Below are 20,012 nucleotides of genomic sequence, written 5' to 3' on the forward strand. Positions count from 1 at the left end.
GTCCAGGTTGCCTTCCCACCATTCTTTCTGATCATGTCCCACAAACTTATTGAAAACTTACGATGTGTGAGGGGTGTTAAGCTGAATACAACTGCCTGGAGGTAGAGTACAGGTAAAAGTACAGGCAGATACCATGAGGCATTGAGCTGCACTGGTCCTCTCAGTAACTTAGGCTTTTAAGTCTATGGCAGGCTATTCACCCATTCTCCTATGATACAAGGCTGTTGCATCATCCAGGCTTCCACAGCTAGTTCTCATTGGTGTTACCCTACATACTCATTTAACCTACCAACCCATAATGGCTGGATGAATACCCATGTCAAATGGAACCAGCTGCTCACACAAAAATCCAAACCCTGGTGCTATCAGGCCAGCAGTTTCACTACTAATAATGCTAGCCACTAAGCCACTGTGACAGGTAGCAAGAATAATATATAAAAATATGTCCTGGGATTCAGTGGGTTAACAGAAAGACAAAAAAGGCTGACATATAAAGAGGACTTACTGATCTCTATAGCATGAAAGTACTGAAGGGTTAGGGTACTAAATAATACTTACTCATAGTGCTCTCGGCATATATGAAAGAATTATGCTTGGAATGCTTTGACAGTTTCTCACCTATCCGGTCTATGTTCTGGCTTCCGGAATCTTCTATGGTGGTTGCTGTTCCTACTGTTTCCTTGTCCAACTCCTCCTGGAAAATACGGTTATGTGGTTAGACATGTGACCTACTACATGAAAAGATTCACAATCAACTGCATACTGCAACAGGGGATGATACAACAATTAAAATTCACTAAAACAGACTTTACTGATCTTCCACAGTCCCCACCAACATGCTGTATAATCACTACTGCTAATACCATTTCACCATTCCTCAATCGAACACCTATAAAATGTATTCCATATGGATGGTAGGTGTCAGTGCTGAAGTTGTGATATGTAAAAGTATGTGGCATGTATGACTGCTGGGCTTCAGTATATGTTCAAGGCATTAAAAAAATAAATAAATACAAAATAATAATAATAAAAAAAAAACACTATGAGAGGTCTTCCCCAAAGCTGAATAAAGTCTGGTGGCAGTCATGAAACTAAGGTAACTGTCATCCTTAAGATGAATAAAATCATCTGAAGTAACAAGAGCAAATTAAAAGACTATCATTTTAAAAAGAATAAACTTACTATGCTCTCCCTACCAGAAAAGGTACTCTTACAACAAACAGAACAAACAATCCCAATACCATACCCCTTTGGCACAAAAGTGGTCTTGGGTCCACTGTCCACATTATTAACCCTTTGAGATTCCAATGACACGTTTTAGAATCATTTCAAATTCAACCTCAGAGATTCTAATGACTCGTTTATGCATCACTTTCCGATACTTTTGTTAAATATCCACCATAAATCGCATTTACGCATCATAACAGACTCAGGTATGATATCGTGGAATGCTTGCTCTGTGCGTGGCAGGCAGTAGTTTTGTAGTTTTACATGGTTTAAACCAGATTTATGTATCCTTTTTTCTTGCTGAATATTTTCTATGGGTTTTCGCTTAACTTCAACTCATCATTTTGACTTTATTTTCTTTGTTTTCATTTTTTGAACATACTACGATAAAGTACAACTATTCAGCTATAAAATGATACCAAACCAACATTCTATCACGAAAAGTATACTTACAAAGAGCGATCAAAGAATAATATTGCAGCACGAAGATTTAGACCAGCGCAAGAGCAGCTGACTCTAGCACAGACATAATCTGCCCGGCCCAGAAACCTGATAGGGTTAATCCATAAGATTGGGATGCTCACTGCACTGCTTGCATGCTGTAGGCAGCTCTCGGTAAAATGTAATATGTTATAAACAGTACTGTACCTCTACTGGCAGTAGTAATGCTCTTCATGCAAACTCATCATGTCTAGCAGCAAACTCTCACCCCTTTTCTGTCCAACTCTCTAATGCAAGAGTTAACCGTTACTCCCAGTCCTTCATTTATGCAAGAGGTCAACTCTGGAACTGTCTCCCTCTGTCTGTATTTCCTGCTTCCTATGATCTCCAGTCTTTCAAACCCAGTGTGTCCAGGCATCTCAAAATGAATGGATCTTGAATTTGGTTCTCTCTTGTATTTTCTTTTTCTCTTGGAAGGAACAGTTTTGCGGGCTTGTTGCATTTGGTTCCTTCTTCCTCACATTAAAAAAAAAAAAAAAAAAAAAGTAATAAGATTTAGATAGGACCATTTGTATTATTTGGTTATACGATTATTAACTTACTGAATGCAAATGTGAGCTGGCAAAACTAATTTAGGTGTATAAACTGTATTAATCTGCAATAGCTGCCGCTTTCTCAGCGAATGTGTTCTTCTGATGTGATTTCCTTGAAATAATCTGTAAATTCAGTGGCACAGGAAATCATTCTATGCCTTGGCAGGATGGTGTTTTTTAAGACTTCTAATTACTTGGACTATGGTACCCAAGTTTTAATAATGGAAAGACAATTACTGTAACTGTAATACTTTTAAAGAGGCCCAATAAAACATTCTACTAAGTGTTATTCTTAACAGTTACCAGAAACGCTTAATTAACCCTTGGGTCTGGTTAGTAGTTGGATGGGTGACCACCTGGGAACACCAGATGCTGTTGGCATCCCTACGTGTCAAGTGGGGTTGGTGGAGGATTAGTGCCCCTCCCTGTAAAACAATTAACTCTAAGCCGTTGGCCACCCCATTTGGGATACATGGCGTCTGGCAATGAATGAATGAATGAAATCCAGTAATGTATTTTTTGGCTTGTTCTTGTTATCTCCAGATAATTATATTCAGCTTCAGAGACCTTTTTTCTAACTGAAGTGTATGATATAGAGCCTTCATTTACATATTCACAACAAGTTATACTTCACTACAAGTTATATCTCCAAATAAAACCTTTTTCAAACCAAAGAGCAGCATGCACTTAGCCCTTCACTACTAGCACTTAGCCCTTAACTACTAGTTATACCTAGTAGTGAAGGGCTAAATGCCCTTTTTCAAACCAAAGAGCAGCATGCACTTAGCCCTTCACTACTAGCACTTAGCCCTTCACTACTAGTTATAACTAGTAGTGAAGGGCTAAGTGCTAGTAGTGAAGGGCTAAGTGCATGCTGCTCTTTGATTTGAAAAAGGTTTTATTTGGAGATATAACTTGTAGTGAGGTATAACTTGTTGTGAATATGTAAATGAAGGCTCTATATCGTACACTTCAGTTAGAAAAAGGTCTCTGAAGCTGAATATAATTATCTGGCGATATCAAGAACAAGCCAAAAAATACATTACTGGATTTAAAGGATTAATTAAGCATATCTGGTAACTGTTAAGAATAACACTTAGTAGAATGTTTTATTGGGCCTCTTTAGAAGTATTACAGTTACAATAATTGTCTTTCCATTATTAAAACTTGGGTACCATAGGCCAAGTAATCAGAAGTCTTAAAAAACACCATCCTGCCAGGGCATAGAATGATTTCCTGTGCCACTGAATTCACAGATTATTTCAAGGAAATCACATCAGAAGAACACATTCGCTGAGAAAGCGGCAGCTATTGCAGATTAATACAGTATATACACCTAAATTAGTTTTGCCAGCTCACATTTGCATTCAGTAAGTTAATAATCGTATAACCAAATAATACAAATGGTCCTATCTAAATCTTATTACTTTTTTTTTTTTTTAGTGAGGAAGAAGGAACCAAAGGCAACGAGAACCACAGAATGGCTTGAAATGCAGCAAGGATGGAGCGGTACCTGATGTTGCTATAGCGACTCCCATATCAACCCCTTTGAGGTGTATGGACCATAGTCAAGGCTACCATAGTTATGTGTATATAATCATAGATTACAAGCCTACTCCCATTGGTGGGATTACCAATGCTACTCCACATGAAATTCATGGCAATCTCACCTTATGCTGTCCCATGTCAAAGGACACTTTATGAAAGTATCTATGATAATGGGCATGCCCACAAAAAAAAAAAAAAAAAAAAAAAAAAAAAAAAAAAGCCATGAAAAGTAGTAAAATGAACAGTAAAAGCCTACCTCATTTTCAATGTTTTGAGGTGTAGAGGTTCAAGGTTTGGCTACCACAGTCCAGTGTATTTAGGGGTACATAATTACAGTATTTCCCTTGGTTGCACTGTATAACTGAAAAATCTCCAGTCACCTCTTAAACTATTCCCCTTAGTTGCACTGTATAACTGAAAAATCTCCAGTCATCTCTTACACTAGTCCCCTTGGTTGCACTGTATAACTGAAAAATCTCCAGTCACCTCTTACACTATTGCCCTTGGTTGCACTGTATAACTGAAAAATCTCCAGTCACCTCTTGGGTGTCAAACCTTTGTATGGTTATAACTTTGACTAGCTTACACTGTGTAGATCGCCAAGTATCACCATAACAAGAACACAAGTGTATTTCAGAGCTGCCTTACCTTACTCTTTCCAAGGTCCATGGGCAGTTCGTGGGGGTGTCCATGAGAATGCCCATGCCCACAGAACATGTTGTGCCCTCGCTCCAGGAACAGGAAGAGAATGATACCACCCAGTGCTGTGAAGCCATAGAAGGAACGCAACACATGGCCATCGCTGTTTTCTGGGATCTCCATGCTGATAGCCTTGGTTTGTAGGAAGGACAACAATGCTTAGATTATCAGGTAACTTGTACACTAGGACTACATACTTTCATTTCTACCACACTACCACCAGATGATTTTAGTTAGCGGTTATATTCATATTTAGTTAGCGGTTATATATTGTGTATGAAAAGAATTAAGTAAGGCTATATCTAATGCTTCCCATCTGAAGTGTTTCCTAGACTAAATATAAATGTTTGAAGTTGGTGGGAAAAAAAAGGGGAGGGGGAGTAGGACTGAAGGGGTTAATGCCCATCAAATAAACAAGGGTCACTGACATCTTCAGTGAAATGGATCACAAAATCGATCATATATTTTTCATGTCTTTGGAATCCTAGAAAATTTTACACCAGCTGCAAAATATGACATCAGATACAGAAACTCAACTCACATTAGCTACCTTGGTATTGAATATTAAAAGAATCCTAGAAAATTTTACACTAGCTGCAAAATATGACATCAGATACAGAAACTTGACTCACATTAGCTACCTTGGTAATGAATATTGAAACACCTACCTGTAATTTTCAACTATGATGCACACTGAAGAACATCTAAAATCTGCCAGTCAATTACTGCAATCCCTTTGCTCCAGTGATATACAGTAATATTAGTTTATTCTTGATATTACATGAAGATTTCACTCAGCTTAACCCCTCAATGACTGTGAGGTGATACATTCCTATACAGTAGTGCACCAACTTTCGCTACAGCAGGATTCGCGGAATCCACTTTCGCGGCATGCACCAAATATTCCCTAACTTCCACTTTCGCTTGAAAAAAATCGATTTTCGCGCACAAATTTTGGGTTTGGGACAATATTTTGAACTTTGAATTTCCTGCACCGCCCGCCCGCGACCCACCGCCATCTTGAATGACGTCATGTCAACACTCTGTCCACCCATTCCCGCCATTGTGTACGAGCGTGCTAGCTCCATTGTGTTGGATTCTCACGGTTCAATGGCCTCTACTATACAAAGGGAAATTCAGCACAGAGTGGAAGTGTTGCATCAAGTTGCATCTGAGGAGGCAGAGAGAGAGAGAGTGGTAGCGAGGCAGCAAGAGGTGGCGCCAATATGTCTGGCGTGGCTAAATAAGCCCGCCACGCGCCTCGGATACTTACCCCCAACATCCATTAAACACCTCAACCTGGTCTCTGTGGTATGTTTCTCCTCATATAATGTGTACTGTACAGTTTTTATTGTTTGTATCTCACAATGCAATGTACAATAGTGATTTGATGTACTGTATTGCAAGTGAAAATGAAAATCTGATGTTACTTTAGGATAACTGGGAACCAATTAGCCTTTTTGCCATAAAGGCAATGCCCAACTTTCGCTAATTCCACTTTCGCGCATTATTTTTGGACCCAATTAGGCGCGAAAATTGGTGCCCCACTGTACACCCCAGGCCAGCCCGGGGACCATTTTTCCAAATTTCAAAAACTGATTTTCCTTTTTTACAGATCAGAAGAGAATCATTTGGTGCATCTGGAAATTTTTTTTCCACCCTAAATCCATCTTGTAATTTGCTATGATTCGCACAAAAAATCATCAAATCACAAGGTAAACCAACGGATGTTGACACGCGAGATGAACTGACTGACTGAGTGCTTGGGATGGTAGAGTAGGTTTGTGTAAACATCCTATTGACTTCTGTTCCCTTCCCATAATTGTCTGCGGTTTTTAATAGATCACTCTAAATTGACGTCTATGGCAATCGTACTGTATGACGTCAGGGGCCATTAAGGGGTTCAGGAAGCACCCTAGGACTACAGAGGTTCATGAAGGCTATACCTAACTCCTCCAGTTCAGAAACTCTCTCATAAACTGAACATAACTGAACATTTAATGGAGTTAATAGAGAGGCCTTCACCTGTATCATTGACCAGCAGTCACAATTTAACAAAGAAGAAATATTGTCTTAAAGTGGTTAACCCCTTCACACAGATAATGTAGTTTTGTACTACTGTTGTTAGTGGTAAGTGGGGGCACTCACCATCCACTCACTCAATGTAGAGCTGCTCTCAGGTGCCTGCCCCTTCCTCTCTTCCTTCCTTCTTTCTGTCCTTCCTCTTCTGTCTTTCTTTCTTTCTTTCCTCTTCCTTCTGCCTGTGGGTGACTCTACACTGAGAGACAAGCCAAATGGTTTCCTGTACACTAGAAAACCATTTACTACACTGGGTGGTAACCATACAACCAAATTACGGCACCTAGTGGTTTAATGGGATAATTAAGGTGCTCCAATCAGACTGAGCCTGTGTAGGTTTATATCCAAGGAGTGGTTGAGGTTTATTGCTCACGTAATACCACTTAGGGATAAGTAAGGCTGGTTACTCTCATCTTAAGTGTCAAGACCAACTTGCCTACCCTGGGTCCCTACACTTCTCTATGGTGCTACATAGGAGTGGATGATGGATGGATGGATGGAAAAATATAACCACACTGAATGTATTAACAAATGGACCACCTTTAGTAAAAGCTGTTCATAAGCTAGAATCTGAGAAAAAAGGAATCTTGTGCTCAACCCTTCAGTCCAGTGATGTGTTAGCTGTACTGATTTGCTACATCTACAAGATCTTCTTCAACTTTGGAGAAATTATTTTGTAACGATGGAGCAAAATGACATCTACAACTAACCTCTATAGTTGAGAGGTCTTTTCAAAACTGAATAAACATATTCTGTGGACAGCAACAATACATTAAAGAATACTGCCACTAAACTCAATGTATTAATAAGGTCAATTCAAATTTTTAATGCCCACACCAATGCATTCTACCAACACATGTGATTTGGCTGTCTGACACTATGAACATGCACTGCAATGAAGTGGTTACTGCCAATTCTTTTTTTTTATGCATCACCCCACAGCATCCTAATTACAATAAAAAAAATAAATAAATTACAACTTACATCTTTACATCTGAAACACTGTATGAAACGTATAATAATATTCTCCAATATCTACTCGTAGTTGTGTACAACAAGTAATTTTTTTCAGTATGTCATGAAGAAAGATCTTTATGCAAATGCAATATAAAAGTATGCAGATCATTCAGAAATATTCGCCTATGGAAAAATGCGAAAAGCAACAGTGCTCAATGTGAAACCATCAATCACCTGGATTGAAGGGGTCAGGACCAATTCAAATGTTCGGACGCAACACCATCATCATTTACCAGCCTGTGGGAGGAGTGAATAAACTTGCCTCATGGCAAGTTGCCTAAATGAAAAATAAATTAACAGAGTTTCAGGCCAAGTCAAAAACTCCAAACCCCACATAACTGCTTTGCTGTACAGCAAGTCTTTGTTATATGCTGCATTTTTTATATCCTTTTTTGCTATTACTTCCTCAGTAAATTACTGTCATACTGACATTTGAAGTTTTAACAATACAGTACCCATAAAGCTGGTTGATCAGTTGCCCCAATTTTCAACACCAAATGTTTAGAAAAAGTTACTGTACTCTGGAACACATACCTGACACAGAGGATAATGAAGACCAATTCAATTAAACTCACATGCGGGAGTAGGTGAATGAGGGCATCTCCAGCCAACGTGCCCACTGCCAAAGCCAACAGAAATTGGTTGACCTGCTCATAGTATTGGCCACGCTTCAGAGCCGGGATCACGATAATACAGGCCAGACTCACTAGGCCAATCACTATCATGCTTGTCACTGCTCCTACCCAGCACTCTGAAATGCCACAGTAAATAGTCCTTGTTTTAAGTCACCGGCACATGCAGGGGGTTAACTCCCCCATTTGGAAAGAACGGAATATTCGAATGAAAATAATACTAAAAACACAGCTCAATATATTAATTAAATCCTGTTAAGAATGTTACAATAGAAAAATAACAGAAAAAGTTAAAAAGTTCTACAAAATTTGTTATCAAGGTACAGCTAGCAAGATCTTATCCCACAATCCACTATACAAAGTCTCAGATAGCATATATTCCCAACTGGTATACTTTCCTGCACTAAATAACTAGCTTAGAAAAGAGTTTAGGACCATTAGCCTGAGGATGTCTTTATTTAAGTACCTGCCACCTTCGGCTGCTTTAATTTAGTGGAGGAAAAAGCGCTGGGTCTGGTTAGTACTTGGATGGGTGACCGCCTGGGAACACCAGATGCTGTTGGCATCCCTACATGTCAAGTAGGGTTGGTGGAGGATTAGTGTCCCTCCCTGTAAAACAATTAACTCTAAGCCCTTGGCCACCCCGCCTGGGATACATGGCGTCTGGCAATGAATGAATGAAAAAAAAAAAAGCTTTCTGCAGAGGAAGGCTTCAGTGTGGCCTTTGTTAACCCTATGAACATATGATGTTTTGTATTCTAAATAAAAAATCTGGAGGTAACAAGAACAGATCAAGACATCTAAATTTAAGGTAAATGAGGTGCAGTAATTCCTTTCATGACATGTTTTGGTGATCTGTCCAATTAATTCCTTGGTAAACTGCATACAAATTGTACTGATACATCAATCTTCCATTGCTACATGTACAGCAATTTATTGTGTTGGTTGTTAGTTGTTATATTTTGAAACAACTCTCATATTTATAACAGAGATTCACCCTCTCCAAATTCCCCTAACTTCCAAGATGCTCTATCCAAGGTTTTATAGAGTTCAGTATGTACATTATCCTGAGTTTGTAACCTTTCAGTACTCAGTCAGTTACAGTACCTACATTTACCTACTGCATTACTTTGTTTAGTGGGTAATTAAGGTGTTCCAATCAGACCAAATCTGCAAGGTTTACATCCAAGGGATGGGAGCAACACTCAGGGATAAGTGGGGCTGGTCACTCTCATCTTAAATGTCAGGAACAACCTGCCCAGCCCCAGGCTCCAACATTCCCCATGGTGCAACACAGGATTAGATGAAGAATGAATGAAATAAAGTGAATAAACAGTTTATGATTTTTTTTTTTAAACCCTCCCCTTTTCAAAAATCCGGAACATGGTCTTGGTCACCATTAAATGCTTTACAACTGCTTTCTGTGATGTTCTTTTACCATGATCCACCTAGCACCCTGTAAGGCCAAGGTAAAGTCATTTTTATACACTGCCAAAAAGTTCTCAATGCTACTGTATAGAATATACAAATATTATTCTGACAACTACACTCTACAGCAGTGTTTATCAACCAGGTGACCGCAGAAAGCTACCGAGGGGTCCGAGGGATGGGGAATTGAATATAGTCAAGTTTATCATATCATGCCTCCGTTTTCTATTACTCGTATTTCACACAATGTGTCTTTTAATGAGATGTCCACACTTTTTTTTGCACCTAGTGTGCGTGCTAACGCATCATAAAATACAGCTTGTTGCGTCTCTGAATACTAGGTGGCAGTATGTCGAAAGAAACACGAGTTTCAATGTTATCAAACCGCAGGTAACACTGCATCTGTCTGAGATGTTAAACAAATTCAGCAGCTATTTCCCTGAACTAACTGAGGAGCAGGTTGCTTCTTACCAGTGGATAGAAAACCCTTTTATTGAGAATATTGAGATCAAGCTTCCAGATGCCTCACCATCACAATTATTAGGGAAGCTCATTGACTTATCATCTGACAGAACCATAAGAACTCAATTCAGTGCGGTGCCACTGGAAACCTTCTGGGCTCAGTGTTTCATGAGTTCCTGGAATGTCATGGTGCAGCGATGAAAGTATTGATACCCTTCACCACCACCTACCTATGTGAGGCTAGCTTTTCAGCCATGACAGCATTGAAAACTAAATATAGGTCAAGGTGAAGAATCGAAGATGACATGCGTGTCTGTTTATCATGGATATCCCCACGTACTGAGAACAATATTGTTAGCAATCAGCAGCAAGTCTCACATTAAGTGCTGGTATCTTTTGGTAATGGATCACAGAGTATGAGTAAAAACTTTGTGGTATCACTAAACATAATTCTAACATTTGTAAAGCCAGCTAGCTTTATTTGCTATAAACTAATGAAGTGGTTTGTGTCTAGTACTTTTGCAAGGGCTATGTAAGATCTTTAGTTTTGTTATAATGATTGAACAATGTAATATTTTTGTGACAAAAAAAAAAAATAAATAAACATCACTCGCTGAGGAAAAAACATCTCTAAATGATCAAAACAACAAATGTGGGAAGATATCATGTCAAGCTATTTGTAACTCCAGCTTTTACTGTCGCTATACAAGAATTTATCTTTTTCAAAGCCTAATTATTTTGTGGTTGAGAAGTGAGGTTTCCTTTACTTAAATTATTTTCCCTTTTGTAAATGTACTCGGAGAGCTTTTGTCTTGCATCACGTTTGTATAATGGGAAAAAAAATCTGAGGATAATAAACACCACTTCCCAGGAAAAGAAAAACCTTTTTAACCATTCTTGCATAACATAAAATGCGAGATGTCAAGTCATCCTATCCAATCCCGTACCAAGGGGTCCCTAGAATACTTTAATAGATGGAGGGGGTCCACAAAGCTTGAAAGGTTGAAAAACACTGCTCTACAGAATACTGCAACTCAAATCTGGCTCTCATTACGTTGTACCAGCATGAGTGCGGGCTTTCTGTTCTACTGTGTGCGTGCGTGTGTGTGTGCGTGGCGGGTCAGTCATAGCATGGAAGGATGGGGTCAGATGAAGACACTGACAAGGTGAGGTAAGGGTAGGGGATATGTGGAGTGGAGACATAATGAGAGAGAGAGAGAGAGAGAGAGAGAGAGCGCACAATAGGTATGGAGCAGAAAGGCGATGGGGTAGAGGGAAAGAACTTTGTGACCTCAGTAATTATGGGATTAGTGTTGGGTTGGGTTGAGAGAGAGAGAGAGAGAGAGAGAGAGAATGATTTACAAAAAGCCTTTAAGAACCAATTATTCTCATCAGGTGGGGACTGCCTGTATTATTATTATTATTATTATTATTATTATTATTGTTCACCTGAGGTAAATTCCCCACGCTCAAGACTATGGTGATGGTGGTGGCTGTGTGAGGATGAATCCTGCTGTGCTGATCTTGTCCCACATTGGTCCAAGTAGTTCACCAAACCAGGGCAAAGAGTCAGAAACCCACTGGCAGTCACTGGGCCATCCTCGCCTACACTCGACCCTTCCAGCACTGACTTCACTCCGCCACAGGTCTGTAAGCAAATACCGGTAATAAAAATGTTCAACAGCGGATCACACAGGAAGAGTTAACCAATAAATAAATACTAATAAAATTGAACGCTCGGAAGAATCTCGTATATAATGGTGCTGCAGAAAATCTACAACTGATACTGAATGCTGGTATCTGATCTAAAGGATAAGAAACTACTTACATTTATCATTAATTTGCCTTCTTTGATATTTTTAAAAATATGTAAAAAGTGTTTACATTTTGTGTTGCTTCATAACTGGTGATATATTAGGCTGTCACATATGCCAATGGCGTATAGCCACGGCTGGTGTGTCTGCCAGTTATACCGTAATTGATTACAGTGGTCAGATGTGATGCAAGGTGAGATAATGGCTAAATGAAACCAAGTCCACAGCTGCGTGTGGCCACTGGATGTGACAGACATGTAGTTTGTGTTGACTTAGTGGACTGCAGACAAAGGCATATCCAACATACAGATGCCGCGCGAATGACCAGCATCTTTATTTTATAGAATTGTTTCTGAAACTGGTGGTACAAGAATATTCGTAAAATTTAAAGTAAAATCTTAGTTATCCCCAAAACATGAATCTTTCTCATTTCAAAGCATCCATTTTCTACAAACGATAAATGGGTAACTTCGCTACCAAACATGTCGAACCTCTTTCATTAAGATTCCTAAATTCATAAATATTGGTTTATATCTGTGCGGTTTAGTAAGGCCTGACAGAACGGTGACGAATGGCAGGCGTTTACATTAAGTCTTCCTATAATTTTCCTGTTATATCTTAATTCCTTATCCCTCAGGATGTCAAAGTTGTATTGTTATGCGGCCACTAAATACAAACTGGCATCTTTGTTACGTGGAAGGGAGGTGTGACGGACGGAGAGGTACGGAGGGGAGCCAGGTGGGTAGTGAGGGAGGGAGGGGAACCACAAAGAGAGCGGCCAAGAGGGTGTTAGTGGAAGGGGGATGGTGGAGAGCGGGAAGGCGGGGGACGGGGGTGGGGGGGAGCAGTAAACCCAGCAAGGGAAAGAAGGTAAAATGGTGAGAGAGGCTATGGGAAGGGGTGGCGGGACGGAAGTGAGGACGGAGAGGGATGGAGGAGGAGGGTGGGGAGGGGGAGGCATGAATGTTGGATAGCTTTCTACTGCTCCGTCGACAGTGAGCTGTTTCCCTGGCATTGTGGTGGAGTGTGTCAGTTTCTCTCCTGCAACATTTGATTAATCCTAACTAGCTTGCAACAGTTCTTCCACATGACATCCGTCTGACGTCAGAGGAAGTCCGTGTGAACATGAAAGAAACGGTGAGAAAACTCCGTGGCTTCTATGGAGGAATGATACAGTGAACGGTTGTGGCCATGCTGGAGTATGTGTGTGTTGTGTATGTGCAGTGACGGTGGTGGTGGTTGTGACCAGAGTTATGGCTGTGGTTGTACTGTGATTAAGAGATGGTGATCTAAATAAATTAAATACAGCTTAATCACGAAATTATGTCAAAATCACAGAAGAAACACAGGAAGATAGAGAGAGAGAGAAAAGAAGTGGTTCACCCTCGTAGCCTGGTGTGAGACCAAGGTTACTTTAATTGGATCTTTCCGCATGTCGATCTGTATACCTGTCTGCTGGAAGATGTACAAGCAGTAATGAACAGACAGACTTGCAATTTATCACAATGAAAAGCACGACTTATTAGCTGTCCGCAAAAACCTGAATAAGTGAAAGCTGGAAAGTAAAGAAGTTCCAGAAAATATTCGAGAGGGAAAATTGTAATAACCAAAAAAACAAAATCAACACGAGGAAACAACCTACACGAAACGGCCAGTATAAATTATTAATCTTGGAAAGTAACAAGGAAAATCCCAGTAATATAGTAAATACGTAACACGTATATGTGAATATGGAGCAAAAGTAAACGTCCTTCAGATAACTGGACTACATGGAGGTTAAATGTCGCTCGAGGCAAGACTAGCATTCACAGACTTACAATTAACTGCAATCATGACCAGAATTTACTTTGGCAGGAATAACTATTGACATGGAAAGTTTTTACACTCCTCTCTCTTAGTGTTTTCAGCAAAAATCGATTCATTGTTACGACATGGAGTTTAAGTTTGTCAGTAAATTCGACTCCTGATTCACAAAATTACGATCCCATGGCACTCGTAACCAGAATTTGTCTTTACAGGAACAACAAGTACAGGAAGTTCCTGCATTCTCCTTCCCATCTCTCTCTCTCTCTCTCTCTCTCTCTCTCTAACATACCGGTATAATACATACATACAGTATATATATATATATATATATATATATATATATATATATATATATATATATATATATATATATATATATCCAACAGTGAATTCATCGTAACTGCCGGTATATCAGGAACCAAAACCGTATTCAACGCACCTGGCAACCCGTGCCAAACATATCTTTACACTGCGTACGTCGGAAATTATGCAATTATAAATGCGAGGAGTGTGTAGCCCGTAAGCGAAGACGATACAGTTAACTATGGTGCTTCAGTAACGGTTCATCTGAACTACGAGTGTTTATTTTGAATTCGAAACCATTACCAACAGCTCAAATTAACATCTGTATAAGCAATGGTTCCCCAATATACCAGGTGCGTCACTGCAGTCATCACATTAGTATCTTGTGCACGGCGGTTTTTCCTGATGTGAAGTAAATCGTCTGACGGCAGGAAGGGAAAAAAGGGGCGTCAATATACTAAATCAATGAAGAGAAACATATTTAACACTCAAGGGCGAAGAATCACACACACACAACCAATTCCCTGTAAGTAAGATTAATTTTTACAGGAAGAGAAAAAGACATGAGGGACTCGACATCTTCACTTCCTTAACTTTCATGGAGAGAGAGAGAGAGAGAGAGAGAGAGAGAGAGAGAGAGAGAGAGAGAGAGAGCACCTTAGTTATGATTTGCAATTCAGTGTAGGTCTGTTTGGTTCCTGCGTGTGTTCTGCATAAAAAGTGAAAGTTGTGCAGGGAGAGCTGGTTGTACTGATGGGCGCGGGTGAAAGGAAAGGATAGCTTAACCCTCTCATGGCTGGAATGTCTCTGGTATTCTACTGTAGCTGACGCCAGACGATTTTATTCAGCTGAGCTACAGGAGACGAGTTAACACTCCCACTGTTACTGTCTCACTGTCAGCACAAACCGGGTATTCTATTCCAGCTTACATCAGACGATTTCATTCAGTTGGCAATGAATCGCAGGAGGCCAAGTTAATAATGTCACAAATAACATTCTCAAGATCGGAACAACTTTAGCATTCCATACCAGCTAACACAAAACGATTTTATTCATATGACAGCATGCCACACGAGAATGAGTGTTAATCGTCAATATTATATAAATGAAAGGGTAATGTTTAGGTAAGAACGTAGAATTATAAAGCTGAATGACGGAATGGAGTAAAAACATCCCTTCACGTCGATGGCGTATTTTGTACATTACTGCTGCTAACTTTGGACGATTACATTAAACTCTGGGAAGATATTTTTGAACTGGACGAGTTACATGTAGCCGTTAATAATCCACTTAATACAAGACCTCTCCTAAGCTAAAAATAATTATGGTCTGGAGATAGCAAGATTAATAAACAAACTACACCATGGGGCTGAAGGACATTAGTATATCACAATAAAACATATACTACAAGGAAGCAGGAGTTTCTGTTGTGTCTTTGTTGTCCGTTAGAATTTAAGACGTGTCATCGTAGTAAAGGGTTTAATATATTCAATTATATAACAACGGGGTATAGGATTTTATAGTCTCTTTGTTGCCTGAAATTTTACATAAGGTAGATGAGTATACGGGGGAGGGTGGCGTGTGGCGAAAACGGGGCCGTTGGTGAGTAGGGACGGAAGTACATGGCGTCCTTCTGTCCAGGCCAACCCTCACTGAAGGCGACATCGGGTAGGCTAATGAATATAGACGATTGCTGTATTATATGATGCTGCGAGTTTTCTCTCTCTCTCTCTCTCTCTCTCTCTCTCTCTCTCATGTACGATGCCGTAAATTTCATCCCTAATAAATGAAAACAGACAAGAATCCTCAAAAGTAGGAGTTAAGATCCAGTCGCGTCCGGACTTGCTTTCTTGAACACTAGATCTTTGAATACGCCTTTTTATTCCATTCCTGCCACCTTCGAACCATTTCATACAGCTCTGGGGAGGCCTTTCATTGTGAGGGGATTAATAGACACAGTATCCATTTCCTTCACTACGAGGCCTTTCGCTCTGTTAACATTATTCAACAAGATTTTTTTTTTATAAGACTACTGCGAGAGAATTTTAATAAACTTAGGGAGGACCTCCAAAACGATTCCTGAAGGCTTTATCTAGTGTCTCCAGTTCGACAAGTATACTTTAAGTGAAAGAGAACAGTAAAAAAGGCATCGTATTGAAAGAGTTATGTACCGTATGCGAATAACATCGTCTGTGTGACAACATTTCAAGACGTCACTGTAGTAATATGGCCAAAAGCCGCGGCAATTTGTGTGTGTGTGTGTGTGTGTGTGTGTGTGTGTGTGTGTGTGTGTGTGTGTGTGTGTGTGTATATATATATATATATATATATATATATATATATATATATATATATATATATAAAACCACAATCTCATCAAAGCCTCATTAGTTAGCCCCCCAAACCACCCCGTTTTGAACACATAAGGGTGACCCGATGGCACTTTGATACGGCAAACTGGGATGGATTTAGAAATAATCTTGCTGACATTCCACGGCAGTCTTTCTTCTCTAGTGATGTCAGTATTACCCAATCCCACATTAATGACTTAATACTACCTGGTATGGATTTATTCAAACCAAGTCAACCGTTCACTAAAAGATCGAACTCTCCAAAATGGTTTGACAGCAACTGTACCAGAGCAACGGCCCAAAAGTCATTCGCATATAACTCTCAAAAACATCTGAATCACTCTGTCAAGTTAAAATTGCTAGAAACCATGCAAAAGCTGTGATAAATCTAGCTTTGCAGAGCGCAGATGTAAAAAGAAAAATAAATCACAAATACTCCAGCTCAAGATACTACAGAATGGTGTCTTCCAGCAACTTCATATGTTTACCCATTTGTACGATAATAGTCAACGGATACCATGAAAACACGAAAAAATGAAAACAATAATGAATGCTCAATACAACACAAACATGGCGCCTATTAAGTAACTTCCCACGTGCACCTAAAATTTAAGTAACTGATGATTGCACGTTTTAGGATATGAGTTAACTCTTTCAGTTCAAATACGTGTCTCTTACTCGCATTCTCATTATCTCCAAACGATTTTACTAGGCATGGAAAAGACTTCGATATGAGAGTTTATGACATTCACTTTACCCCTGACTGTAATAGGTCTGTTCACAAGCTAAGTGAAAATCGTGTAATGGTGGCAAGATTCAAACCAATAATATACATAACTGAATTCGGAAGGTTATGGGTCAACAGAGATGGATACTCTGGGAAAATAGGAACCAAAATGCTACATAAAATCATCAGACCACCAGCGTTCAGTGCCTCCACAAACCATGACGATTATTGAAATAAATGCAAATCAGAAAAAGATACACTGGGTAACATAAGCATAAAGAAAACAAAAATAAGCAGCAACAGCGAATGCCCACTAAACTTAAAGGAAAACGACATTAAAACACGCTGCCCCTTCAATAACCTCAATTTCCTCTGACTCACAAGTGTACCCCATCCTTAAGATAAAGAGAATATGTACAAAAAGATTAGCAACAAAAACATTTAAGACAAAATACTAAATAGCTAGTAACAAAACAAAACATGGCGCCTCTTCAAAAACCAAAACTTAAAAAAGCGTGTATCTCATCCATAAAATACAGAATAAATACAAGTCAGGAAAACAACACTAACTCCAGGCGAAAAAAATCAATTAAAAAAATAAAACATCGCAGCTTCTTCATATCCTGCTCAGATTTAGAAATGTACCCCACTAGTTGATAGGCGATAGGGAGGAGGGTCCACTGGATGGTGTAAGAATCTGCCTCAGTAATAATAATAACGTCTCGGCAAATATAATCCATGTTTCACTGTCGTCGTTTTTTATTTTATAATGCTGGTTTCGAGTGACGTTACTTTTCACTTTTTTTTTTGTTAAATTATCAGCGTTGCCGATTCCAAGTGTCAACGCACCAAAATCTTCAAATGTTCACGATATGCTAGCGTAAATGTTGACTCCTAACAACCCGAGAGAGAGAGAGAGAGAGAGAGAGAGAGAGAGAGAGAGAGAGAGAGAGTGTAACAAGTGTTCAAAACGCATTGTACGACACACTTGTATTATGACAACACTCGTCCCCCCCCCCATGACGCACACACGAAGACATGTATGTAAAATTTCCCTGTCACACGTGTACCTTTTCTTAATCTACATGTATAGGTAGAGTACAAATAGTCACATGAGTCAGGAGATATCTTTAACATAATCATTGTTATCATCATTCTCAATCTATTCCCACCTAAATATGAAGACACAGAATGCTAATCGCCCACCTCGAATCAGGTGACTTTTTCTTGCTACCTCCAGACGATTCTGTTCACTCTGGAGTAGCCATTAGCCATTTGTAGTGACGGGGTTGGGGAGAGTCTCCATTAACCCTTTCACTAAATGATTTCTAACTCTTAGCTCAACAAAATCGTCTGATGGTGGCAATAATATGAAACACGTCATGGGTTTGAAGGTGTTAAAGATTCTAAAGGCCTTGCAGGTGCTGTCCCTTAATGGACCAAGGTTATAACTAGGGTAAATGGAACGACATACTGCGTCTTTACATAGTTTTTTAAAAAATGATACAGCCTGGAACTATGGCCGGGATATGTAACAGCCCGGCCATCGTCAACTGGTGGCAGAGACTAACGCAGTCGGTACCGAGGTAAAAGTAATCTACCACTACTCCATAGCGGTAATTACTGCCTGCCGGGTGGACTGTGACGGCAGTTGTGCAGAAAGCGGGAGGAGCATTATCATCATCACCTGTGCCTTGTTATGAGCTTCCTGCGACGGGGGACAAACATATTATTTACATTATGAGCGCATTATTTTATTCGCCACTGGCAAACCTGAGGTCTTAAGGTTACATCAAGTGGATATCTTTGTAATGCTTTGGAGCAACAGACTGCTTATATTACCAAGAGGGACCTTACATGAGGCGTGATCTCAATGTTTGGATAATGGTCGTCAGTATGGGTTCCGTCAGGGACGCTCCACTGGCGATCTTCTCACCTACCTTTCAGACTCCTGGTCATCCTCCTTTCGGGACTTCGGCGAAAGCTTTGCCATTGCACTTGACATCTCAAAGGCTTTCGATCGAGTCTGGCATAAATCTTTAATTTCCAAACTGCCCTCCTACGGTTTCTATCCTTCTATCTGTGCCTTCATCGCTAGCTTCCTTTCTGGTCGTTCTATAGCCACTGTTGTAGACGGCCATCGTTCTTCTCCTAGATCTATCAACAGTGGTGTTCCTCAGGGCTCTGTCCTGTCACCAACTCTCTTCCTTTTATTCATCAATGATCTTCTAAGCTGTACATCTAACCCTATCCACTCATACGCTGATGACTCCACCCTTCACCTTTCCATTCGGTTCCCGCAACGCCCATCTCAACAGTTACTTCAAGAAACAAGGGATGAGGCTATGGCACACCTAATGTCTGACTTGGCTCGTATCTCTGACTGGGGTAAAAATAATATGGTTGTCTTTAATGCATCTAAGACTCAGTTCTTACACCTATCAACCCGACAAAATCTTCCACAGGTATACCCATTATTGTTTAATAATATTCAGCTTAATCCTGCATCATCCTTGAACATGCTTGGGGTTTCATTTACTCGGGACTTATCTTGGAAAGATCATATTACATCTCTTGTAAAATCTGCTTCCAAAAGATTGGGTGTGCTAAGCCGACTCCGCTCTTTCTTTACCCCTGCACAATTGTTGACTCTATACAGGGGTTTTATCCGCCCCTGTGTGGAGTACAACTCTCATGTGTGGGGAGGCTCCCCACACACAGCTCTTCTCAATAGGGTGGAGTCAAAGGCTTTTCGTCTCATTAACTCTCCTCCTCTTACCGACTCCCTTCAACCTCTGTCTCTTCGCCGCACTGTTGCATCTTTATCTCTTTTCTATCGCTACTTTAATGGTCACTGCTCCTCTGAACTGTCTGCTTGCATTCCT

The 20,012-nt window shown here is 39.9% G+C and overlaps 1 protein-coding gene across 1 annotated transcript in view; it reads right to left on the reverse strand.

The window, feature by feature from the left end:
* LOC145411167 (zinc transporter ZIP6-like) overlaps window positions 1-20,012 on the reverse strand; it is an 89,107-nt gene that overhangs the window by 31,854 nt on the left and 37,241 nt on the right. The window contains exons 5-8 of the mRNA XM_080281221.1: window positions 11,576-11,774; window positions 8,180-8,355; window positions 4,458-4,640; window positions 559-694 (exon numbers count right to left, since the gene is read on the reverse strand). Coding sequence (XP_080137347.1) covers window positions 559-694; window positions 4,458-4,640; window positions 8,180-8,355; window positions 11,576-11,774 — 694 coding nt within the window. The remainder of the gene's footprint in view (window positions 1-558; window positions 695-4,457; window positions 4,641-8,179; window positions 8,356-11,575; window positions 11,775-20,012) is intronic.

The sequence above is a fragment of the Coenobita brevimanus genome, chromosome 88 (assembly GCF_032717465.1).
Source record: "Coenobita brevimanus isolate Jiangsu-jjx chromosome 88, ASM3271746v2, whole genome shotgun sequence".
Taxonomy (NCBI): domain Eukaryota; kingdom Metazoa; phylum Arthropoda; class Malacostraca; order Decapoda; family Coenobitidae; genus Coenobita; species Coenobita brevimanus.